This window comes from Brienomyrus brachyistius, unplaced genomic scaffold (genome assembly GCF_023856365.1).
Source record: "Brienomyrus brachyistius isolate T26 unplaced genomic scaffold, BBRACH_0.4 scaffold455, whole genome shotgun sequence".
Lineage (NCBI taxonomy): Eukaryota > Metazoa > Chordata > Actinopteri > Osteoglossiformes > Mormyridae > Brienomyrus > Brienomyrus brachyistius.
The window spans coordinates 83,133-109,999 of NW_026042730.1; the positions used below are offsets into that span (position 1 = coordinate 83,133).

The 26,867-nt window shown below is 40.2% G+C and overlaps 2 protein-coding genes across 2 annotated transcripts; one reads left to right on the plus strand and one right to left on the minus strand.

The window, feature by feature from the left end:
• The first annotated feature begins 959 nt into the window (after window positions 1-959).
• LOC125729063 (aminopeptidase NAALADL1-like) lies at window positions 960-8,767 on the plus strand. The gene is made up of 19 exons (XM_049005608.1): window positions 960-1,158; window positions 2,408-2,580; window positions 2,985-3,106; window positions 3,349-3,468; window positions 3,624-3,816; window positions 3,917-4,010; window positions 4,501-4,605; window positions 4,865-4,950; window positions 5,049-5,168; window positions 5,412-5,497; window positions 5,796-5,859; window positions 6,064-6,131; window positions 6,839-6,930; window positions 7,021-7,114; window positions 7,205-7,286; window positions 7,570-7,743; window positions 8,100-8,187; window positions 8,277-8,369; window positions 8,479-8,767. The coding sequence occupies exons 1-19, from the start codon at window positions 974-976 to the stop codon at window positions 8,654-8,656; spliced, it is 2,217 nt and encodes a 738-aa protein (XP_048861565.1). The 5' UTR covers window positions 960-973; the 3' UTR covers window positions 8,657-8,767.
• A 6,278-nt stretch (window positions 8,768-15,045) lies between these two features.
• LOC125729064 (protein FAM214B-like) lies at window positions 15,046-22,819 on the minus strand. Its single transcript, XM_049005609.1, has 7 exons — window positions 21,560-22,819; window positions 18,850-18,908; window positions 18,353-18,452; window positions 18,063-18,221; window positions 17,447-17,515; window positions 17,083-17,282; window positions 15,046-16,447 (listed from the first exon to the last, which is right to left on the minus strand). Exons 1-7 carry the CDS (start codon window positions 22,667-22,669, stop codon window positions 16,294-16,296), a joined length of 1,851 nt encoding a protein of 616 aa, XP_048861566.1. The 5' UTR covers window positions 22,670-22,819; the 3' UTR covers window positions 15,046-16,293.
• Between the last annotated feature and the right edge of the window lie 4,048 nt (window positions 22,820-26,867).

Sequence of the window (26,867 nt, forward strand, 5' to 3'; positions counted from 1 at the left end):
AGTGAACAAGATCCTGAAATCTGACATTCAGCTTGAACATTTACTTTGAAAATCTAATCGCAATATATTCATCTGTCTTTTATGGTGCCTATAAAAAGTTCAAGGTGTTGTATGTTTGACCTTTTTCCTCCGTTAACAGGAACACTTGATCAAATTCATGAGAAAAGACTATGTTTGGCAACTTATACATATCTGTCGAGAGTAAACAAAACTGTAGTAATCCCCTGGTAACTGTTGAAATTGTTCTACAAAATCTAAAGATTAAAATATCTGAAAGAGAAAATATTCATCATTTTCATAAGGACATATCTTGCTGTAATGTCAGCGCAGCGAGATAGGGTTAGGAAACATGCAAAAGCCCAAATCACAGCTAACACAGCAGCGGCTTGGACAGGGAAAGTAACCAATAGACACATCAAACACTGTCAGGGGGATTACAAGCACACTGCAGTGGGGGGGCACTATGTTACACTATGTAAGCAAACGACATGCTTACAGTCATAGACATAACTACACATCACGGATATTATATACATGGGTATTTATGCCATGTGTGGTATAGTCCAATGCATGCCGGTCCTTAATGGATTATGTTTTATAGTTTCAAAACATGGAATCGGTACCAGATTCTACATCCAATTATTATATGTTCGGAAATAGTTTTTGAGATACTCAAAACATACCAAACTGGGTTAATAAAGTCCTTTGCAAACAACTAAATGTCAGTGGCATTAACTTGCTAGTTGGAGTAACCATATAGCTTCTAGACCTGGATTCTGCTGTTGTATAAGCATTCCTGAATGGGGTAAAGTACAGCCCCGACCTCAGAAATCATTAGCCAATGAAGTCTATCGTGAAGCAACTTTTTATCAAGATAGCAAGCAAAACAAAAAAAGAGAAACTTTCTCCAGTATAAAAGCAATGACATCACTGACACATTTCTCACTTTTTGTCTGACAGCCGAGATAGAACCATGCTAAAGAAGGTGCTCCTATGTGGGCTGGGGGGGGCAGTGGCCCTCACAGTGGGCATCCTGCTGGGACATTTTGGAATCAAGCAAGGCAGCACATCTCCAGAATGTGTGCAGGATGTGGATGAGAGCGTCATCGCACAGTTCCTGGCAGAGGTGGACAACAACCAGATAGAAGAGAACCTCAGGTAGTCTGGGCAGATATGATGATGGATTTAAAGTTATGTCAAAGGTTCTTGTGGCAGGTTTTGAACGGATTCCTCATTCCTCAAGCTAACATATTGTATGTCGCATTCCAAAGGAAATCAGTTCCTTCCTCACTTCATGAGAAAAAAAATACAGTATTGTGCAAAATCTTAGGCAGTAAAAGAAAATGTTTAAGGCTATTTATCCAGGTAGTGAGTATATTTTTGTTATGAAAAAAACACAATTTGATATTAGAACATATGCAAATTAACAGTAACACAATAAAAATAAACAAGAATTTCTTTTGTTCTCCAAAAAGTTACTGTTATCTTGTTGGACGGCAAGATGTTTCCAAGGATTTGTTAAATTTCACTAACAGCTTAATTAATCAATTAACTTAATTTGTTAAATAACTCAATGAGGTGTGGTTAAAAAAAAATAACAATGATTATAATGATTAATTGCTGCTTTGAAATATTTATTATACTGAACATGTAAAGCAATAATGCACGCTGGCTTAAGTAATGGGTTTTCACTTTAAAAGTAAGATAGAGAAAGTAACTGAGACCATAAGAACAATGGGCTTGTAACAGGTTGACTTTGCCTTGAACTGATAACCGGCCCCTGTAGGCAGAAGCATCTGGTGTCCAAAGATATCCAGCCCCTCCTTAAGCTGTCTGTAAACTTGTGTTTTTTTGTTATAAAAGAGGCATGGAATTGTTGTTCGGGGAATAGATCACGAGACGCATGAAAGACTGCTGAGTGTCTGTTCCCCCAAAAGTTTTGCGGTAATAAAGTGTTGTGAGACTCTTAAAAAATCAACTTCAGCGAAATTTCTACCACAGAGGTATTGATTATCCCAACAAGGTGGGGTAGTGGTCAAGTCAAAAAAAATACTGAGGTAATGGACGATTGCTGCAAGTATTGGGGTGATCTTAGGAGAGGTTTTGAAACATGTAAGCTGACACACTTTAACAGATATAATCATTTTACACAAAAAAATGATTTTCTGCTTATGATTTTTGCACAGGACTATAGTTCATTTTGTATCAGTAAATATCAGCTACAGTTCTGGTCATGACCCTTATCTGCATAAGTGGCTTATACATGTATGCATGAATAGACACACAAAATGCTATTATAAACAAATACGGATGATATTTTAAAATCTTAAAATGAGATTTTATGTTGGTTTTCTCTTAAAATGAGATCTTCTTAAGCCACCTGCCCAGTTCATTGTTATCTTCTCAGGCAGCTGACCAAGGTTCCTCACATGGCCACAACAGCCGGAGATGAGGAAACGGTGAAATACATGTTGAAGAGATGGCAGGACCCAGACAGCGGGCTGGATGATGCCTGGAGGGAGGAATACATGGTCTTCCTGTCCTTTCCCGATGAAAAAACTCCAAATAGAGTCTCTGTGGGTGTGTACGGAATAATATATAGATTATTATTATTATTATTTAACCTTTCACATATTAGATTCATATAATTACTTGAGTTTTTATCTGCCTTGATATATTGTTGGTATATAAAAGTATTAAATTAAACATGTAAATGAACATGAAGCTCATAAATTGATCTAGAATAGGTCCCTGATATAGAAAAATGTTTTAAATAATCGAAAGAAAGAAAAAAATGACCAAAATGGTATAAAACAAGGAGCTTAACTTAGGTTGTTAAAACTTAACTTTACAGGTTAACAAAAGAACAAGCAACTTCACTGTATCACTGCGCTTATTGCCAGAAGTAAAATGTTACTTACATGCCAATTACAACACCATTCATTGCAGTACCGTCACTGTATATCGTATGTTGTGTTGTTTAGTTTCACCGACAGGGAATGCCATTTTTAACGTAAGTGAGAAGGAGAAACCTTATACAACCGACCAGGAAGATCCAGCGGTGGTCCAGCCATATGCAGCCTATAGTCCTGCTGGCCACGTAAAGGTATCTCAGGGCTTTCAGGGATACAGGTCTTATTTACACCTATGCGGTAGGATTCATCTACAATTGTATAGCATTTCATTGTCTTCAGACAGGCCCAAGCACACTTATCAAACTATATTAATTTCCAAGCAACAGACTACTTCTTTGAAATGGGTATTTTAACATTCTGCACCTTCTGTACAGATAATGGAAGTGTACGGATATCATTTATTGTTCTGATTATTTTAATGTTGGTTTTCCAGGGAAAGCTTGTGTATGCCAATTATGGTACAATGGAGGACTACACGCTTCTGAGCAAAACCGTAAATCTCAGCGACACTATTGCCATTGTGAAATACGGAGGAGCTGGAAGGCCCGCGAAAGTAAGCCAGTTCACCCTTTTCTACATCACTGTGTACAGGCCTGTGCTAAGCATATTCAGAATTTCATTGCATTCATACATCCACCAATGGCATCTTCAGCCACGTGAAGCCTGACATGCTCACTTGATCAAGGTCACCTCATATCTGCCTATTAGGCTATCAATGGAGCCCTGTTTGGAGTTATCGGAGTGCTGGTCTACACCGAACCCAAAGATATAAATGATAATGAAATGTCCGATGCCAGTCAGACATACCCCCACTCCTGGTACATGCCCCCAACTGGGGTTGAGAGAGGGTCCTACAGCTTCGACTTTGGGGACTTGCTGACACCTTATCTCGCTGCTAAAGGTGATACTGTCCGGCAAATTAATCCTTAATTCGCAATACATATTTGTGCTTGATGTAATCTGTCATTTGTGTTTAAAGTTTTCTTTCCTTTTACTTCCAGAGAACACTTACAGAATTCCGGAATCTGACATTAAAGGAATTCCACCCATTCCAACACAACCAATTGGGTTTTTGGATGCCTATTCCTTAATCTGGTGTGTGGACTGGTGATAACCCATTATAATTTACAATTCATGCAAATTGTTTGTATTGCAATATTCTTTAGGCAAAGCAGGGCTGGAATTCAGCGATTAAGAATTGTGTCCCAATACTTTTGTCTGTATAGTGTATTTCTTCTGATATTGTTTTCCACTTGCTCGTTTGCATTGCCTAATCTAATGACGCCCTACATCGTGAATGGGCCAATCTTAACCACAAAGGGCCAGTGTCTGTGCAGGTTATTTGAATAAGCTTTAGGTCAGCTGTTCAAACCCAGGTGCGCAGACTCTTCAGCCAATCAGTCCTCTAATCTATAATCTAATCATGGAGTTGCAGTGAAATACAATTGCCCTGTCTGGATATGATTGGCCACCCCTGTCCTAGGAAATCATCCATGTTTCCTATAGGATGGGCCAGCCCTGAGGCTATTTGTTACTGGTTGATGGCATATATAACTTGATTATAATCTATTTTTGGTTGCTACAGTGCATTAGACGGATCACCGGCCCCAGAAAGCTGGCAAGGAGCATTCAATTGCACATATAATTTTGGAGGACCAGGGTTCAAAGATACGTCATCCTTTGCAAACAGGTGATACACATAATACTTATTTGTGGCCTAATCTTTCACAGTACCGCATATTACTGCAGTGCATATTACATTAAATACAAAATTGCAAAAATATACAAATTCTTGGATCATACCTAAATTAGTAATATCCTGAAAACAACTATTGTGTGATACCATGCCTTATTTTTGGAGTGCAATCTCCAGACCAGCTAAATAACACCTGTTAAATTACAAAAACAGTAAATCAACAGTACATTCATGTAATGCTGTCACTTCTCAGTGACGTGCAGATGGACATCTACAACAAGGGTGAGCTCAGGAACTCTTCCAATGTCATGGGTGTCATTCGAGGCAGCGTCGAGCCTGGTGAGTTGATAAGTGTACGGTTACCTTCAGCATGTTTGCATGTAGGAGGCAGCCCAAAAATGATGCCTATGCATTTCTGCATGGATGCCGCCACTCAGACAGGTACATCATCTACGGAAACCACAGGGACAGCTGGGTGCATGGCGCCATTGATCCCAGCAGCGGCACAGCGGTCATGCTAGAAATAACAAGGGTCCTTGGCAAGATGGTGAAGGCAGGTAAGGCCTGCAGTCAGAGTAAATGATGGGGCGCTATATTTCCTAAGTGATGGGACAACATTTTTAAAATACCTGTCCATCCACGGATCATGATGCCTCACTCACTGAGAGAGAATATCAGTTGTTGGGTAAGAGTGGAATATGCAGCGTACTGATCTATGTGACATGTACTGATCTATGTGACATGTACTGATCTATGTGACATGTACTGATCTATGTGACATGTACTGATCTATGTGACAGGGAGATGGAAGCCCCGCAGATCCATTGTATTTGGGAGCTGGGGTGCAGAAGAGTTTGGTCTTATTGGATCAACTGAATATGCAGAGGTACATTTTTCGTTATTTATTGTAGGTATTGTAGAGGATACTACTGGTGTTATTATGATGGGAAAATTCAAAACGTGTCAAATATGGCTAAATCGAAGAATATTTTTTTCAGATATCAGTCTGGGATTGTAAATGGGTACATTAATATTATGAAAACTTAATCGACTCAAGTCTCAGCAGCTACACAGTTATTCACATTTTGAAATTGTACCTCTTCTTTATAGTCTCCTCGATGAAAATGAAATTAAGGGGCTGTGAATTCTCATTTTTAAGCGATTAAAAAAAAGCCTTCCCACAGGAATATCACAGCAAGCTGAGGGCCCGTACTGTGGCCTACATCAATGTCGACATTTCAGTGTTCGGTGAGGTTGACATTTTCCTAAATAATAACTTTAATAGCACTATATAATAAACTAGGGACTCAATAGCTGAGTTCTTAAAGATAATGTAATCATGTCGGCAGATTTTATGACTGATTTTGTTTTTAATTCATGTCTGCTCAGTAAACTCTAGCAGGCCTCAGTAGCCCCTGTCAGTTAATGAGTAATCTGATGTTTTGCTGTCAGGCAATGTCTCCCTACAAGCGCAGGCGTCTCCAGCAGCCCAAAGTGTGGTGCTCACGGCTGCCAAGCAGGTGCTCTATCCAAATGCCATCTGATATTTTTTTTACACGAAGAAATCAATTGTCGCCTTCCCGTCAATTCGAGCGCGCGTTTGCTTTACAACACCTGAGTGCCATGGTTTACGGTACCATTAGTACATTTTTTTCTTATATTTTATACAAGGTGATTTACAACTACGTTTTTTATGAAATTTCAAGCTACAGTGTGTTCTAGCACTAACACACCATTTGAAAGCACTTGAACGCCATAATAAATATTTCTCCTATTGTTACCAAATCATTCTACACCTAAATGTGTGATTTATACAAATATCACATCTGACATATACATCAAGCTGCCCTGAGGCTTGTTTACAGCAGTAAAATTATGTTCTAACAACTTAATTTGATTAAATTAAACTTTCAATGAAAAATTTAATAATCAATTTTGTGAAATCAGCATGTTTTTTTTTAAATCAGCACATTTAATAAGAACATAAGAACATAAGAACTATACAAACGAGAATGTAGTTGTTCAATCTGAGAACACTGTATATATTTTCTGGTAGAAATAGCACCAAATATACCTGTTAAAAAATGATCAACCTTTGTCTCCTGACTTGAAGAGAGTACCATCTGAGAGTAGTATCTGAGAGTACCATCTGAGAGTAGTATATGAGAGTACCATCTGAGAGAAGTATCTGAGAGTACCATCTGAGAGTAGTATCTTGTCTACACAGGTAAAGATACCAAAGAAAGACTCAACGTCAGTCTATGACAACTGGATTCAGTACTCCAACCGTACCAGTCCGACTCATGGCATCATTCCCAAGTCCGTATCTTCCATTATTTTTATGCCTTCTTTTATTATCTGTCAACTAAAGGCTTTATTGCTAATCAGCTTAATTTCTTGATTTTTCAGTGTGGGCTTTCTGACAGGAGCAGGAAGTGACTATGCTGCTTTTATGCACTTCCTGGGTATTACTTCAATGGACATTTCACACACCTATGACAGGGTGAGTAACACAGAGAGCGGTTAAAATGGTACCTGCATCTGTTGGGTTTTCCATGCTGAGTCTTAGCTGCTGTCTTTGGTTTTATTATAGCGTAAGACAAATGCTCGGACCTACCCAGCTTATCACACGGCTTATGACACCTTTGACTACGCTTCCAAGTACATTGACCCAGGTGATGACTGAGGTTATAAATTCATTGCAAGATCTTATTTTGTCTGCACTTGTGATGAAGGATGTCTATTATTGATACTTTGTGCCAGTTTCAAGCTACATTCCACTCATGGAAGCCATCGTCCACTAGACTAGGCCATCCCTTTGGAAAATTCTGTTTTGAACAATGGATATCCTTGTTGTAACTGAATACTTTTGCCACATATAATATTACAAGCAGAAAGCTTTGTGGCGCATTTTGTTAGATGTGAGCGTGCCCTCATCAGTCTGTCTCCTGGACTCAGGATTCACAAGTCATCAAACAGTGGCAAGGACAGCAGGCAACGTGCTCTTGCGTTTGTCTGATAGCCTCCTGCTGCCCTTTAATTTGACGGACTATGCAGAGAGTCTGGAGCAATACCTAAATACTGCACTGACCAACTTTGGTAACACTCTGGCACAGAAGAAGATCTCCATGGGTAAGCCTGGTTTTATTGTTATGTAGTTTCAATCAGACAGGAGCTACACAAGCAAGTATTTTATTGTACTTGTACATATGACAATAAAGCTTTTGAATCGTTGAATCATTGAACTTTAACCGACTGAGACCATATCTGAATCATTCGACCTATGTTCATATTACAGTATAAGACTATGCACAGTTAAACTTTGGTAACCTATTTTACATAGAATTCCAAAGAATTTGAATACAATATGCAACACAGAACATAATTAGACCCCATAAACAAAAAATAACATTTTAAATCAAAGTGGAGTAACTCTGGGCTTAGTTATGGATTAACTTGATGTCAGTGAATCCCATTTTATATCCTAGAACCACTGTCTAACGCTGTGGCCAAGTTCCGTGCAGCGACCAACAGATTGAACGAACTGATCCTGAACAGTAACTTCATAAAAGAATCGTCAGTATGACCTTCATTACCCTTTCACACTCTTTGGTACAGTGATGTACAGTAAGACTTATTAGCATTAAATGTTTATTCGTTCTCAGACCTCTAAAGGCTCGGAGCATAAATGACCAGCTGATGCTGCTGGAACGGGCATTTATAGACCCTACAGCATTCCCTGACAAATACGGATACAGGTTTGGTACCATTTCCCTCCTACTATAATAACACAGCAAGTTAAATGATCTTATCGAGAATAATTTTGCTGTACCCTAAATATATGAATTTCCCAACTTTTCCTATCAGGCATGTAATTTGGACATCCAGGACGTCCGGGGTGCCTACCTTCCCAGGGCTTGCTGACGCTTTTGACCAGGCTGGGAAAAGCGATCTCCAGGAGGACTGGAACCAAGTGCACAGACACCTGTCCATTGTCACACAGGCCATCCAGGGTGCAGCCTACACACTTGTAGATGTCATTTAATCAAAATTCAGTTTCATTTCTGTGGCCATCAGGAGAGAAAGATAACCAGCATCCACCATGGATTGTTAAGTAAAACCTGTAAACCTAAGCAGCTGACAGCGCATCTTTTATTTAAAGCTTATCAAGGACAAAAATGTCAAAGTATGCCCACGTTTGTTGTTTATTTTGTAAAATGATGATTATGCAAGTTAAGTGTTATTATAGCAAATTATTTAGTATTAGTATTGGTTTAGTATTGTGGCTAAAAAATGTTTTGGTGCATCCTTATTGTGAAATGAACTATATCATGAACAGAAGAACCTACAGAATATATTTACACCTGTAGATTTCAAGAAGACCGTATACTTACAGAGGGTAAGATTCAGCAGCATCTTTTCAGGTCGGGTGTCTGATTGAGTTTTCCAAGACAAGTCAGGTACCTCAGACTGGCCAAAGCCAGAGGATAGGTTATGAAGGAAAGGCAGGACATACACAAAACTGGGCTGAAGAATAACAGATGGTCGAAGTAGGGTGGAAAAGCCTTCAAATATGAAAATTATGACTACTTAGTCTACCTTACTATATGTATTCCTTAAGAGTAATCCTGGTAGAATTAGTTGCAACAATGTCTAACTTTTCAATTTAAAGTTGGTATCTAGAAAAAACGATGTAAGTAAACATCCGTAATGTTTGTTAATATGATTGGGAGAATTAGAATGAAATTCCACATCACAAAGGTTAGGAGTGTAGGCCCCCCGCCATCTGGAAAAACCACACAAAATTTTCTGATCCCCTTGATCCTCTTGGTGAACAAAGCGAAGCGAGATCACTATGAGGTACCACATGAAAGGATGCTGTAAACACATGTGGTGTGTGGAACAGGATGGGGACGGTTTTCGTGCATGCAGGGACATGGTGGGACGGTCTGGATGTTTACAGGGACAGACGCGGATGGGGATAGATACCATTCCTGTGCAACTCTCTAGACTGAACGCATAACAGACCGCGGGGCCTGATGACATCTTCTATCCTGTCTCCCTTCCTACTCACTCTCAATACAGTGGATAGTAAGTGCATCATTAGCTCATCTCACCCAAAGAAAAAATGATTCCTCCATTGAAGGCTGCATTGAAAATCATTACAGCTGGGGGATTTTGTCTTGTGGTGGAAGGAAAACCAATTGCAGATGATCATGAGCAAGCCAGAGGGACCAGCGGTGAAATTCTGACATACCAGGGATCTCTTGAGCAACGCACTAGACAGACAGTACAGCTGTGCTGTTGACAGGACTGCAAAACACAGACGAAGGCAGGGATTGTGAACGGAGACAGAAAATACCAAAGAAACGCCAAAACCAGAAGGAAAAAAATTATATAAGAACTCTCCCAGGTATGAGCAAACAGGCATAAATACTCAAGTTAACCACATGAGGGGTGGGTGATTCCCTTCATTCAATCATGCTTCTCAGATGATACCGACGATCTCATTACTTCCTAGAGATTCCAGGAGGAATCCCTAAAATCTGTCTTGTTGGTGCCACCTGGTGCTTGTGCTTGGCTTTACAGCTGCACTAAAAGAACAGACCCAGCTCCGGTCTTTCACAATGAGCAGTAGGCTGCTAAAGATGTTTCACCAGTCCACAGTGGCTTCAGTGCTTTTCTACATCGTGGTCTACCACAAGTGCAACACCAGCTCAGGAGTCTCCACATATCTGAACGCGGTATTCAAGAAAGCCAGTTTGATGAATGGATTCAATAGTGGAAGTGGCAGAGAAGAGATTGTTGGAGACTGTCCATTAAGAACCATGCATGCCCACTCCATTACACTTTATCCTGGAGTATGATTGGTTATTGCCTCATTCCACCATTATGTTCTTTGACGCTCTACTACAGACCCCCTCTACCTGCTGCTATCAGACTGTACAATATTACTCCTCCTCCGATTATTGTATCTCTATTTAACAGTAAACACAGAAGATTGAACAAAGAGACAACACTGCATTCACACCTGTACATTATATGCATATTATTTATTTATCATCAACAGGCAATGAATCCTCATTGTACATTGTGCCTTAATTTCTTTTCTGAACCCCATGTTGTTTGTCTTTGATCTTGTAATTTTGCTTTTAGATTCTTTTGATCATGATGATGATGATGATGGTGATGATGATGATGAAGTTAATTATTATCAGTATTATTATTGGATTTCCAACCGGTTCATACATTCTGGACAGCAGTAACTCAGATATCATCATCTGTACTGAATTACAGGATCCCATTTCTTCCACCTCTGTGCTTGCTTGGTGATGTAACACAGATTGATCTCCCCAGTAAATATAAAAATCCTTTATTAATCTCTTTAACTATAGGCAAAAAATCTGTCCTACTTAGCTGGAAATCTAAAAACTTAAGCATCCGACAATGGAAAAACCTCCTGGAATATCTTTTATTTGAAAAACAAACTGCATCATACAAGAAATATAGACAATTCCTTAGAGAAATCTGGAATCACGTCATAGCAGTACTCAATCACAATAGGATTCTTTAACCATGCACAAAACGCACATCTTTACACAATGGAATCCATCCACACTCAGACACCACGTTGCAGCAAAATATTTTGTGATCACTGGCCACATACTTTTCTCTTTTCCACTTTATTATTATTATTGTTATTATTATTATTATTTGGTGGCTAGGTTATTCCATCTTCCTATTATTATTATTATTACTATCAGTAGTATTTGCTCAGTACTCATATACTGAACACTTCGTTACCATATTTACTTATGTGGCAGTGATTACCCTATTCCCCCCCCCCCTCTTCCTTACTTACTATCTTTATATAACTGCATAACTGTTTATTTATATTTACATTTTATGACGACTGGTCACATACTTGTCTCTTTTACCCTTCATCATTATTATTATTATCATCATCATCATCATCACCATCTACACCACCCTCAACGATCATATATATAAAATCCTGTATTTCTTCCTCTCTGCCTTCCTTCTTTCCTTTCTTCTCTCCCAGTGTTGACTTCACCAGCCTCCTAACCCCGCTGCTTCGAGGAAAGCCCAGTTTGCGCCCCTCCCTTTCCCCCTCCGCCCCTGGGGGGTTGGCCAATCGGGTGTACTGCAGATGGGTTTCTGAGCTGGTCTCGGGTGGTGACCCTCTGGTGGCAGCTTTCCCACCTACTGATCACTCCTGCTCTGGGCTGGAGCAACTTGCATGACCTGCTTCTTTTAATGCATCACACTAGAGTGTTCTCTCTCCCATTCATATAGGCTAAAGGGGCAAAAAAACCCATACAACTCCATCCTAGAATAGGGGTAGCGGGTCGTGTTAGGTGTGGTTCGCGCAGGGCAGTGTTGTCATGGGTGGGGTGCTATCCTGGGGACTGGCAGGCCTCTCCCTCTGGCCTGCCCATGGTGCACGGTGGGCCCAACCTGCCTAGGTTGACTAAACAACAACCTTCCCCCATCAATCTTCCTTTTACTCCCACCTCTCCTCTCTTCCATCTCTTCCCCCAAGTGTGTCATTTTTATCTTCCTCAAAAACCAGGAAGACACAAACACATACATGCTCACACACAACATGTCCACCATTAAAGGGGAAGTTTAGTATGCAACCTCACATATTTACCGCATGACATCACCCACTGGCTCTGTCATTGTTTTCTTGTATTATTTATTTATGTATTTATTTGTTTATTGTTGATTGTATTATTATAATTCTATATCTTCTGTTCTATCTTCCTTCCTGTATTTCCCTGGTAGGAAAACAAACTCATAAGTAACTCATAAGCCAGATATCCACACATCAAAACCCTTTGCTAACATTTCATATGTGACATGATCCTTATTTATACATACAACAAGGTGTATGTAAGGTATTTGAAATCGATTTTATTTTAATAATAGTATTATTGTTAACAGTATTAACATTTCTTTTTCTTTTTCGTTCTCCTCCACTGTGTAAAATTATAGCTGGGGGACAGGAGATTAATTGCTTCATGGCTTGATATTGCTGGCAGAACCTGCAAACTCTCTCCAGAATCAGCCATGCTGCCACTGTAGATGCAGAAACAGACTGTTCCTGCGCAGAGGAGCCCAGCAGCAGCAGCTCTAAAGCTGCCAGCCAGAAACAGACAAAACTCAATTCACAAACCTTTTATTAATATCAGAATTTTCTTGTAGTTCCACGGGATGATAGTAGGGTTCAGTATTTGCCTTTGTAAAATAATATTTAATATTAAAACTAAAACTAGTTTTTCTCAGTCATTAAAAAATGAGTCAAATGAACAACCATGAATATCACCCTATGGTCTTGACTTGATTTTATTTAACTAATTGCTTTAATATAATTTTGTATTTGTGCTATTGTAATAAATACTGAGTCCTTCATTTACTGTATTGTACTGAACATCATTAATGGTGAAATATGTGTACATGGTGTGGAGGAGGTAACTTTTTGCATGGGGCTCTGATTTTTGGTTTTGAGTTTTTTTTTTTAAATACTTGTTTGAGGACCAGTTCTGTGAGATTCATATTAAGGGAAGGACTGAATAACCCTCAGTTGAAATTCAAATGATTCCATCCATTTCCACTCAGCTTCTCCTGCTAATGGACATGCTGATTTTTCTTATTAACTTCAATGATTAGAAAGTAGTGATTTATTTTCATCATCTATCTAATAATTGCCAGAGATTGACCAGAAGTCCCCAAGAGCCGTAAGGTTTTTGGGTCTCCACTCAGCGCCTAATCACTCCTTTTAACAGCTAATCTTCTGGATGGTAGCCCAATTTACTTCTTGATGAAAATGGGTTTATTAAAATTGCAAAACAGTGTTTTGTAAAAGTAGGACTATAGCTGTCCAGAACAGCTGGCTACCCCTTCTTAATTTTGAGCACATTTAAATCCCCCCCCACAAAAGTCACAATGACCACTTCTTGTGGGGGGAGGAAGGGAAGACAGCTTATGAAGTCTCTTTGTATACTCATGGTTTGTTAATATGTGATACCAAAAAAATAAGATTTAAAAGGCATCCTTAAAATGACTATCATATTCAATGGGAATGAGAATCTTGATGATGTGTGTTTTGGGAACATTTCTGCCAGCTCTTTTATAACAGGGAAGCATGAGGCCCTGAACCCAGGCTGTACTCAGCAACGTGCTGAAGCACCAGAGTCACTCAAGAAGCTCATGCAGTCAATGCTGTTTTCTAAAAATGGTCACACAAAATGAAAGACATACGAATACATTTATCAGACTGTTCTTTTTTCAACCTTAGGTGACGCTTTAGTAGAAAGGTAATCCATGGCATGTGATTACATTACTACCTTTCACGGTTTGTCATTTTAGCCATTGAAAATGATCACTCTGTTTAAACAACCATGAATGTGTCAGCTTCCAGAACGAGCCTCTTGATTTAACCTAAATCGCATCGGTAAAACATGCAGCTCCATAAAGGTGGAAACAGCGAAGTAGTTTGGATAAATGCTGTGTTTCATGGTTATGTGAATTGATATATTGACGGGACTGCTTCATCTCTGAAGGGCTTTAGTCACAGGTTGCTGCTTTGAATGCACTATAGAATTTCATATATACAGTAAGAATTCAACTGGAATCTTCTGACATGTTATGCATTTATAAAGTCTTTTATTCCTAGATTGTATCAAATAAATTTCATTATTGCCATGGTAAAGACTCATGCAGAGGAATACAAGGCCCTCATCAACAGCATGAAAGGGCAGGAGAAAAGGCCATCAGATATTCAGGGTATTGTCACATGTTTGGGGAATGCGGTCATTCTGAACTCTACCCTCATTTGCCTCATGGATGGAAGTGTAATATTCATCACTCAATCAATTATTGCTCTAATTACGATGATGTTGTGGTAAGTTGAAATGTTATCATGATGAATGAGCTGTTAACTGGGCTTAGAAAGATGAATAAGTTTAGAACATTTCTGATGAAGCTCATTACTGGGTACCAAAGCCTAGAAAGAGAGTGAGGAAAAATGTGTCCTTATATCTGAAAACTCAATGACGGTGAACCTGATCATTGGAGGACCGGTATGGCTGCGGGTTTTCGAGATGACCTCTCAATTAGCCAATAACAGAGGGTCCCCAGGACTGGAGTTGAGAACCACCGTTTTATTATTGGCTGATTGAGAGGCCACCCCAAAACCCCACCCCCACAGCGGCCCTCCATGGAACAGGTTCCCAGCTGGTTGTAATTAATGCCTACTATGTAATAAGTTGGTGGGCGAATGCAAAACTCCAAGCAACCAACATGGACCCTATACTAAATATTTTGTGAAGCTCTAGCACTCATTTTTCAGTGTTTACCATTTTGCATTTTAACTAACTAGAAACTCAAAACAGCACGAGTTGTAAAAGATTACTATAGATAATAGATTTTATTGAACAAAAATTTAACAAAATGGTTTCACACTTCTGGATTCCAGATTTTGTTAAAAATTAAACATCCAAACTTTGTTAAATATTCAAAATTTATCTCACAATTAAATCAAAAAAATGTTCCTTGCAGTCTGCAGTCTTAGCTTAAAGCCTTGCTCTGGACAGTCATTCCTGGTGTTTAATACCTCTGGGTCTTAGGATCTTATCAGGTAGCTAATGATTGTGAGCTAGCAGTGAATACAGCACAGAATTCTAATTGCCCGGATTCTTGCACAACAGAAATTACAAGGCAGAAAATAAATGACAGAACGCCAGCAGATGAAATAACTTTCCAGCTCAATGCTCAGCTTTAATGCAAGGCGTGGAGCTGGAATAGAAATGAAAATTATATATATGTTATCTATATATATATATATATGAAGTATGCCTTTAGGTTGATACTCCAACCACACAAATGCCTTTCCTTGTTGTTCATACTACTGTTGTAGAATTCACTGTACATTAAGGACTTCAAATCAACATTACATACTAACTGTGCAGCATATTGCTTTAAGCTATACTAATAAATTAAACAGCATTATTTATTGGCCTGTCACTTAATGGTAACAGGTCTAATACACAATTGCACTCTATGTACACAAAAAAAAAGACCAGATAAGGAACAAAGCATCAACTAACCCATTCTCCCTCATTACAATGCTACTGTTCCCATGGGTAAGACAATAGGTTTTATTGGACGATTTCTGCCAAAACACAAGTGGTATGGTTCATTACGATAAAGAGGTCGCCCCATAAACAAAACCTTTCCCATTTTATTTCTCAGAACGGCAACCTTCCAATGTCATTTGGAATTTCACCCATTTATTTTGTTTGACTCTTTTTCCCAGATATGTTTTGACACAGACGGCAATTAGAAAAGTGGGCCGTGTGGGATGCCCTGTGCGTGACTGAGGCACTGGGCTGAGCCACAGAGCAGCCAGCCATCCATTCTGCTGCAGGGACAGGGATGCGGGTCCCATGAGGGTGTAAGCAGAATAAAGAGCAATACTGTCACTAAAACAGCAGTAGCAGAAAGCGGGTTTTGTTACGAGGCATGTAGGTTAACACTGAATTCAGTCTTGTGAAGGGTGCTTGTCTTTCAAATTTCTCCATCTCTTTCTTTTCACATATAAGCAGTCCTTTTTTCTGCTCCTTAGTCCACTAGTAACTGATTTGGGGGGGGCAGTCATCACATTCGAGGGGAATATTTGGGGTTTTTTGGCACCTCGGTGAAGGATTTCAGCTCGTAAGGGATTCCCGTGTCTACCTCAATGGATTTGCGGGAGAATAGCAGCCGTATATTATCGTGCAAATAGATTTTCCCAGATTTGGAGCTCTGGAATCTGAAAACAGAAGAAATTATTATTGAATGTAATTACAATTCACATCAAAGTACAAAACATATGCACTACATTAGTTAATGCATAGCTGGCCCGAGTACATCAAGTGGATTGTCTCTGAAACATTTCGTCTGTGGTTGTAACAGCTCTTTTACAAAATGCAACATAAAACATTCGTCAGTGCCTCCCTACATTTTAGTGATCAGAACTCTTCCTACACTTTAGAAATATATTCAGCTGTCTACTTCTGAACACGCTTCTCCATTTGTGTTCTCCAAGAGGCTCAACTTCAGAGGTTCAGGTGTTACAAAAAGAAGCTTTAGTTAAAAACTGGAATACAGAAAAATTTTCCGGCTTGCCAGCTTTAGTCAGCATGAAATTTTTAATTCAAGATTAGTCTGCATAGACACACACATGCATTTACATGTATGTAACAGTTTTACCACCTTGCAATAGTCTGTAGGGTTTGCAAACTACTCCAATGCTTTTGGTGTAGCTAATTTAAAGTTTATAATGGAATAATACAGATTTCTAGCCTGAGCAGGACAATCTGAAACCATGAGTAGCGCCAAATGCGTGACAGTTGACAACACTGACATTTCAATATGTTGAAATGTAAGCATATCCTCATATATTACCTGAGGTGCATCAGGTAGCAGAGAATTTTCTTCCTATCCATGGCCGTTCCCTCTACATTAGCCACTTGTCCTTCTGCTTCCTCAACAGGGACCAGGAAGATGCGGTGGCGCAGGAAGGTCATGTGATTTACAGGCATATCCCCAAAGTCATATGTCACCAGGAACATCTTCACCACTGTTTTGTTGGGGTTAAATAAGGTCTAGGATAGGGAGGGGAAAACAAAGAAAGAGAACATATACAGTGGTAAAAATGATATACAATTTAGAGCACCGACCGCCACGGGCTAAAACGTACAAAAGGAACAGAAACAAAGAAAAAAAATGAACATAATCATAATAAAGAACATAATCAAGTAAGACTCACCACTTGGAGTGTCCCTGCTTTGGGGATGCTGTAGCCCTTCTTTCCCAGAGCCTCTAGGTAGATCACTCCCTGGAACAACCATGGCAAACCATGATGTTCTCAACAGACATACGGATATTCAGCTTGATACATTACCAAGTACCTTTACGCTATACAAAACTGTAATTCTGTCAGTACAAGAAAAATACAATTGAACATAAACAGTTCATGATTAATTTGGGATAAACAAAATGATAAATCAGATTTTAAAACGTTCAATTACTTATGGTACAGATATACAGGATGACTTTTGTGGCTTTTAATGAATGAATGAATGAATGAATAAAACTTCACCAGGAAGGCAAAATCTTACACTGAACTTTTACTGAACTCGTGGGGAAATTCTCTTTTCCCCTACCCCATCATGCTCTCCATAACACAGACTTGGGGATCACGGCAAAGGGAGGCCACCTGCAGAGGCGCCCATGAGGCTGAGGGTTATGGGCCTTGCTCAAGGGCCCACAGTCATGTGACTATTCTGCCAAGGCTGGGCTCAAACTGGCGACCTTCTGATCAAAGGCACAGAGGCTTGGCCCACTGAACCACATTCCACCATTGTAACACTTTATGTTATTACCAGGAAGGGGGATGGGGCGCTGTGCTCAGAGATGTCGTAGTAGGTGACTTGGACAGGCAGGGTGGCGTGCTGTGGGAAGTAGGATCCACTAGCTCCAATCTCGGCAGTGAAGCCCTCAATCTGACCCGACGGCGAGAAGCGGCCCTTCAGAATAGATTCCTGGGCAGACAGGTAGACACACAGGTGACACCCCACTAAGGGAACCGGAGAGGAAAAAATCCATTGTATGTGTAAAGATCAGTGTTTAGAACCAACGAGGAACACAGTGACGGGTAGGACTGTTAGAGTACCTCAAAGTTGCCCAGGAGGGAGCGGCTAATAGAGACAGAAGGCCAGCTGGAGCGAGAGGGGCTGCTGATTTCTCGCCTGCGTCCACTGCGCAGCTGACGTCTGTATTAATAGGAGACACATTTGGATGCAGGCAGTGAGAGAAAAGACAGTCTGCCTTAAAGCCCATTAACGCAATTTAACCACCCCACCACTACGCCTCAAATGTATTCTTAAAAACATTTAGGGGAACTAGATTGATGCATTTGATTTCATTGCATGGGTACATATCTGATACTCGTATACTCCAGTCTGATGAACTGCAAGTTCCTGTACAGGCATTTACTTATTTCTTTGACTTGCAGTTGCCAGAGTGTTAAACAACTGTCACAATCTGGTATGACATTCAGCTTTACATATTTAGTTTTCTATTGAAAACATCTTTAAAAGACATGCTTTTACATTCAAACTGTTTTCCAGGGACATTGAGCAGCTAAAATTGATTTCAGGGGACACTTACGATTTTAAGCGAATGCTGCTTTTAAGTCTCGATCCCACTTTGGAACAGTTGCTTGAACTCTGTAACAGACATGAACATTCGAGTTTTGAATTTTGTACAAGATTGCAGATATAGAATTTGATGCATTGACTGTAACTTAAATATTGGGAATAAAAAGAGCACCCCAGAGATTTTTCCAAAGTAAAAATGGGGAGGGGTTCACCACTGTGAAAGACCACACGGACAAATAGTACAACAATTCAACAATAACGCTTCTCAACGTAATATTGCAAAGAATTTGGGGATTTCATCATCCACAGTACATAATATCATCTGCATCTTTTAGAGAATCTGGAGAAATCTCTGTACGCAAGGGACAAGGCTGAAAACCAACATTAGGCAGACTTGATCTGCGGGTCCTCAGGCGACACTGCATTAAAAACAGACATGATTCTAGAGTCAAAATCACTGCATGATGTCAGGAACACCTCAGAATCCATTGTCTGTGAAAACAGTTTGTCACTCCATCCATAAACGCAATTTAAAACTCTCCCATATAAGGAAGAAACCATATATACACAAGATCCAGACACACCACCGCCTTCTCTGGGCCATTGGTGTGGACTAAGCAAAGTAGAAAAGTCTCCTGTGGTGAAGTGAATCAAAATTTGAAAATCAGTTTGGGAAAACATGGATGCAGCAACCTCCAAGCTAAAGACGAGTTGGACCATCCAGCTTGATATCAGCAGATAGTCCAAAAGCCAGCATCCATGGTGATATGGGGGCTCGTGTGTGTCCATGGGTTGTGTAGGGCCATGCGATATGACCAAAATCTCATATCCTGATACAACTCATCTCATTATCCTGATAACGATATATACCACGGCTGCACGTATTTATGGATTTTTTTCTACAGATCAGCTGTGGTAGGAATTGGACAAAAGTCTGCAAATAAAAATGAGTTAATTCACGAATGTAACGTGATCCACAAATATATTACCATTAAAACAAGACAGCTGGGCTATTGAAGGTGAAATGCACACACAATCATTTAAATATTAAAATTCACCCATGAAGAAATTTGGAAAAATGAAGTGGTGTTGCTTGCTTTTGTTGAAAGATATTACAGATGGAATATTTATGTTTATGTGGTAATCTGATATCACTACATGGTACGTGATACTTGTGTGGAAGGTTTTATTGGTCTTCTGTGAATATAAAGCTAACTTTACCACCGTGTCATAGTTAAGGTTTAGACCCAAAACCTCCCTGGTATTTTCGCTTTGTCATGTATATGGAGATACATGGATCTATGTTGAAATATTCCAGAAAGTGGATTCAAATTTAAACCATAACTCCAACACTGCGGTAAAATTAGCATTATATATTTCAGTGTTCGTACAAATAAATAGGAGGGTAATCAAACGTAACGTGATCCTCAAATACACTGGACGTAATCTACAAATGGGCAAAGCTTACAAATTGCTCTATTTTTGTGGATATGATTTTATACAAACACAAAATTTAAAAATACATATTTGTGGATAGTTAAATATTTATGGATCAGAGTATATATTTGTAGATTATTATGTGTAACCCACAGAAGACCAAATCCAATAAAACCTTCCATACAAGTACCACGTACCATGTAGTGGCATGTAATCTTAAAAACTTTCATCCAAATGATAAAAAAATGTTGCTGTAAATAGTGTATTTTGCGACACCACAAAATAAACGATAGAGCATAATATGAAACGATAGACATTTTTATTTTGTCATCCAATATATGTCATATATTTGTCATATCGCACAGCCTTAAGCTTGGGTACCTTGCATAACTGGGAAGGCACCATTAATGCTGAATGATACACAGGTTTTAGAGTAACATATGCTGTCATCTAGCCTTTCAGGGAAGGCCTGGCTAATTTCATGAAGACAATGCCAACCTGCATTCTACACGTATGACAATAGCACGGCTCAGTAGTAAATGAGTCTGGGCACTAAACTTGCCTGTCTGCATTCCAGTCTTGTCACCCACTGAAAATATTTAGTCACATTATGAAACAAAAGATACGACAATGAAGACCCTGAACTGCTGAGCAGCTGAAATCCTACAAGCAAGAATGGGACAACATTTCACTTTCAAAACTCCAGCATCTGGTCTCAGTTCCCAGACACTTAATGTTAAATGAGGTGATGCAGCACAGTGGAAAAATGCCACTGTCCCAACATTTTTGAAATGCATTGCTGGTTGCTCAGTTTCAAAATTTGCTATGCTGTATTTACAATATCTTCAATTAAATACAGGGTTTAAATGATTTGCCAGTCAATGAATTCTCTTCAATATTTTATACAACATTCCAGGTTTTTTGGAAATAAGATTGTAAATGAGTACAACGATTCAACCAGTGTTTCTGAGCAAGTGGGTCGTAAGCTCATTTTCAGTGGGTTGGTGGGGGAAAAAGAAAAAAAAAGCAAATCCCCCCCCCCCCCCCCAACATAAATAGGTAAGAATCAGTGTGTATAGAGGGAGGGGGTAAGGACATTCTGGGGGGAGGAGTCAGGTAACACGTCCACTCATTACCCACTACCCATTTTGCTTCCTTGTTTTCTAGGCAACAAATGCTGAAACACCTATCTATCATGTCTGTTCCTCACCACCATTGTAGAATCCCTATTCCTTCCTCTCATCCGCACATAATGAGGTTACATTAGCAAAGACAGCGCTCACCTTGGGCTGCTCCTGAGTGGAGGGCAGCAGGTGGTTCCAAAAGGGGGCAGCCTTGGCATCAGTACTGCGGAAGGCTCCAAGGCACAAGCCGGGGGCCTGCAGGCCTCGACGGCTTCTCTTGGAGGTAGACGGGCCTTCGTCTTCAGAGCAGGACTCCCCTGTATCACTGGAAGACAGAAGCTTTTTCCTAGCGGAGCACGTACTAGGAGTAGACAGGCTGGAAGAAGGTATTGGTAGGGATACAGGGGTTTTCTCTGAGGATGCCAGACCATTGGTGTGGACAGCCTGCAAACCATTGGACTTCAGGGGACTTGATTCTCGGTTAGCCTGCATATCCCTAAGCTCAAAGTGTCTTTGGAGGTCTGAGGTAATAGATAGTGCTGGAACTCCAAATGCCTGGTCAGTGAGCTCTGCATTGCTGGGCAATTGCGGTTCTGCAGAGCCTCTCTTGATACAGCCTTCAGTACCCAGGTCACCTAGGGTGCAGTCAGGCATAGCACACACTGATTGTGCTGTGTTCCTGGCCAGGAAAGTTTGGGAAACAGGGCTTCGGAGTTGAACAGAATCTACTGCCAGGAGCTTGTTTCCGGAGGAGTGCGTGGTCTGTGCATTTGGGACAAGCCCATTTTGATTGTGCTGTGTTGGATGTTTTAAGGGGATGTTAGGTAAGGCGGGCTGGGAGCAGGCTTGGGTGGGCACACCATCTGTGTGCTCAATCAAGTGTGTGGCAGTGCAGGAGAAATGCTGCCCACACAATATTTCACCCTCTAGAACCTCCACAGGAGATTCATACGTGGACTTGACTTCAGTATACTCCCCTTCCAGGTGAGGACGCTTACAGCTCTGCAATGGCCCTTCCAGTCCTCTCTTCATTCCAGGCCTCAATATCCTCTGCTCTTCAGAGACCTCACTGAATCGCCCCATCTGGGAGAAGATTGAAAGCTGATAGACCTTTTGCAATTTGATTTCCTCATCCCCAAAGGGTCTGGTCAGCGTATGTCTAGTCCCAGCGGCAACCATGACCCCATTAGAGGAAGGCAAGTCCCCCTGTTGCTCTGGAAGTTCCACCGGGGCCTCTTTACGTGCAATATCCACATGTATGTGACGCATTTTTCCTTCAGTTCTAGTGTTTCAGGTATTCAATCAAGTAAAAATATATATACTATTGAAAGTGCAAAAGGCTTAGATAGAGGTTCTCCGGCTTAGGAGGACCTGTCAACGGTTAGCCTGCTTTCGACTCAATGAGCATAGCAGCACACCATCTGCAACAAAAAGAAAATCTGATTTAAAAAGGAGTGCAAACAAGTTAGACAATACTGCATACTCATCAGTTTCACTTGGCTTTTGGAATGTTTTCCTCCCCCAAGCAAAGTATCATTAACTGGAATTAATTACAGTTGCATACATGTATGAGATTAATTATGGGGTGTACAGAATAAAACAATTACAATTCAAAGATGAGGACAGCAGAACTGGTCTGCTGCTTGTTTCTTGCCTGGCTCTGCTGCTTCGCTGCTTCTAGCAAAGGAATCCATCCATTTGTGAACTTGCCCTCCTGAACCAGCAACACCATGCCCAGACAGGAAGCACAAGATTCTCGGTGCAGATACAGGGCACGCCTGACGTAGAGCAGAGATTCAATGCATACCGAGATCGACAAATTCATCATCACATGACAGGAAGCAGCCCGTGTTCCTTCCATCTTACACATTTTCAGAGATCAAAAAATACGACCAAAGAAATAGCTTTTTTAGAAGTAGCCGTTGTTTTAGCTTTAGTATAAAGTTGATATAAATGAAATGTTTAGGCAGTTGTGTTTTACTTCATAAAGACCATATACATACAAATTTATTAAGAAAAACAAACCTTTAAAATACAGAACCACTAAATATGATTAAATAAGGACACTTTTAGACACAGAGGAAGCAGGACATATAGTTTGTCTGAGATGTTTAAATACAGGGCAGTCAGAAGGGGAACTCACTCAATGTCAGTGAGGTGAAAGGTCACTGGGGGGAACTGCAACTCTCCTCAAGGTCCTCCTGGGTATGTAGAAAACCCAGACATGCCCCTCTCGGGCACCTGGATGCGATACACCATCCACTGGCTTCATTGTACTATCAGCATTCCTACAGGGTAGTCTGATGGAAAGAGGGAGGGGTGGGCAGTTACAGCTATCACGTGTAGGGGAGGACAGATGTTAGTGTCACATGTCTTGCATCTTTAATTCATGCAATGCGTCATTAAATATCGAAATGTGATAAAAGCAAGACTCTGTAGATCAGTACAACCTACAAAAAGGGAAATCACAATGATTCTAAGGGTTACAAAAATAAAAGCTCCCATTACTGATCTCAGATTACAAAGATATTCACTCAGTAGTGAGCTACACGTTACATTTATGCCATCATTTTGACATTTAATCCGCTGATGTTTAACACCTCTTCTCGTGTGCTGAAGAGTTCAGGAGTGGTTTCATATCTCTGTTCTGGGCCACAGAGCTTACTGCAGCAGAGTGGCTCCTCTTGCCTTTGGCTTTGACTCAGACAGTGAGGAAAGTAAAAACTATTACACTCAACAACCTCTTCATCCCTCTCCCCGCATGAAAACACCCCAAGTCCAAACTAAAGCGTATCATATACCAAGATGGCGGACAGATTTCAACCGAAGGCATCTCCACACTAATCTCCAATTGCTCCCAGAAAACAATAGGATTTCAGTGCTAATGAGATTCAGCACAGCCTTTGTCTACAGTATCAATCTCACTTTGATAACAGTTTTCCACTGAGATTCCTCCCTAAACATCTAAGTGATGTTGCAATGCAGTAGCTCACCTAGCACGTACTGTATGCGCAGCTAATTAGCCTTAATGACGGAGATTACTGAATGAGACTGAAGGGAATTCAGATGCATTTTGAAACCAAGAGAAAATTTCCTACATTTAAAACTAGCTATCAGGTTTAGATGATCACATATATTCATTTAAAGAATAGAGACAAAGAAACTATGAGAACTGGGGTATAGATCCACAATGATGTCTATAATTGTACAATCAAATATGAAATGGAACAAGAAGCGCATGACTGAGACAAGATGCACATCCATGCTAATAACACCTATACTAGTGAGTAAATTTGCATTGGACTGACTACTGAGTTATATATATAGATCTTGGAAGTGAACAAGCCTTGGTTGTTCAAAGCTAAAGCACAAACACTGCTAAAAAAAAAAAAACACAAATTCAAAAGTATTCAAACTACTGACAACTTTTCAGTCCTCTGCAATCAATAATTGATAAAAAAAGAAACACAGAGGCAGAAAAAAAAATAGCAAAAACATGCACCTTTATTAATTACTTGCCATCTGCCTCAATCCTCTACTAATCTCAACAGGTTTATATACGAATCAGACATAAACCAATGAAACTGCTGCCATACTATAAATAGAGGACTCTACAGGGGACATACAGCAATCAGCAGTCTGCAGGGAAGCGAAGGAGAGCACTGGTGGCAGCCTTTGACGTCATGTAACCAGACTCCTGGCATTAAAAATGTGCGATGGCTCTGTAGCCAGGCATTGACTATTACAGTTTTAAGTACAAAGAAAATGGGTGTTCTTAGCTCGTAAAGAGCTGAATGTTACTTTTACTGATTCCGTCTTCAGCAGTAAGAGGCCTACAAATAACCATACACAGATCACTACTCAGGCAAATGCTGACACACTTTTACACAAATATACATTATGCTCATATACACTACATGCAAATGATATTTCAACATCATTTACCATAGGAGGCACACCAAAAAGTATATCTAAAAAAAAATCACTAGTTTTAATTACTAGTTAAAAAGATAAATATCTTCAATATAACAGAAGTCAATTCAAATTATGGTTTATAGTAGCACTGGGCAGTATACTGGTCTTAACTGTTCGCTGCTGGAAGAACTATGGATTGCTGTGCAGAGTGTATTCAAAGGGTTAACTGTGCATTCCCTTTTTACTAACAATTTTAACTTTATAACACAACAATCCTCCATATTTTATATATATATATAGATATATATATATATACATACATATACACACACACACACACATATATTATATATACAGAGAGAGAGAGTAGAATTCTTTATTGTCATTATGCATACACAAAACAAAATTTTTCTTGGTAGGACTCGGCTTCAAGGCGAAAAAATTAATGCACAATACACTAAATAATAAAAAGTTAAATATAAAAGACAGCAGCAATAAAACATCATGAAGTCCAGACTTTTCCTGAACTAATATGCCTGCAGAGACCAGTAATCCGGAAGGGTCTGCAGGGGAGGAATACGAGTGTGTTGGTTTGATGGGACAAGGGAAAGTGTGTGTGCATGTCTACAGGGGGGCAGGTTAGGGGTAGATGTATGTGTGAGTATCAGTAGGGGCAGATGGACTTCACAGCTCTTGGGAGAAAGCTGTATTTCAGGCTACTGGTACATGTTCTTATGCTTATGTACCGCTTTCCCAAAGGCAGTGGTACAAACAGTCCATTTCCTGAGCGGGTGAGATCTGCTACTATACATTTGGCCCTCTTCTGCACCCTTCCAGCATATACAGAGCCCAGGTCCGGGAGAGAACTTCCCACGATCCCCTATGCTGTTCTCACCACCCGTGCCAGGTCCTTCCTGTCCTGTGCTCTGCAGTTGCCTCACCACACTCTGCACATTCTGCGACAAAGAATGCTTCCTATAGAGGATCTGTAGAAGTTTGTCAGCCGCCAGGAGGAGAAGCAAGCACATCTCATCTTTTTGAGGGAGAAGAGTCTTTGTTGGGCCTTCTTTACCAGATGAGATGTGTTCAAAGACCAGGTCACATCCCATGTGATGTGGATACCAAAGAACCTGATATTGTCCACACAGCCTCCTCACGTAAAAGTATAGGAGCACGTTCAGTTCTTCTGGACCTCTTATAGTCCACAATGACCTCTTTGGTCTTGCTGGTGTTCAAGATGAGCACCATAGTGCTAGGTGTTGTCTCTCCTTTCATCATTGTCTGATATAAGACCCACCACGGTTGTATCATCTGCAAACTTCACAACAATATTTGTGTCATGGATGATAGAGCGATCATGCGTAGATAACACGTGCAAAGAGTGCTGGGCTGAGCACACAACCCTGCGGCGTGTCTGTGTTGAAAACCAATGTGGCTGATGTACAATCTCCAATTCTAACCACCTGAGGCCTGTCGGTAAGAAAGTCCCTGATCCAGAGAGACAGCAATGTGAACAATCCCAGATTATAAAGCTTTTGTACCAGCTTGTCTG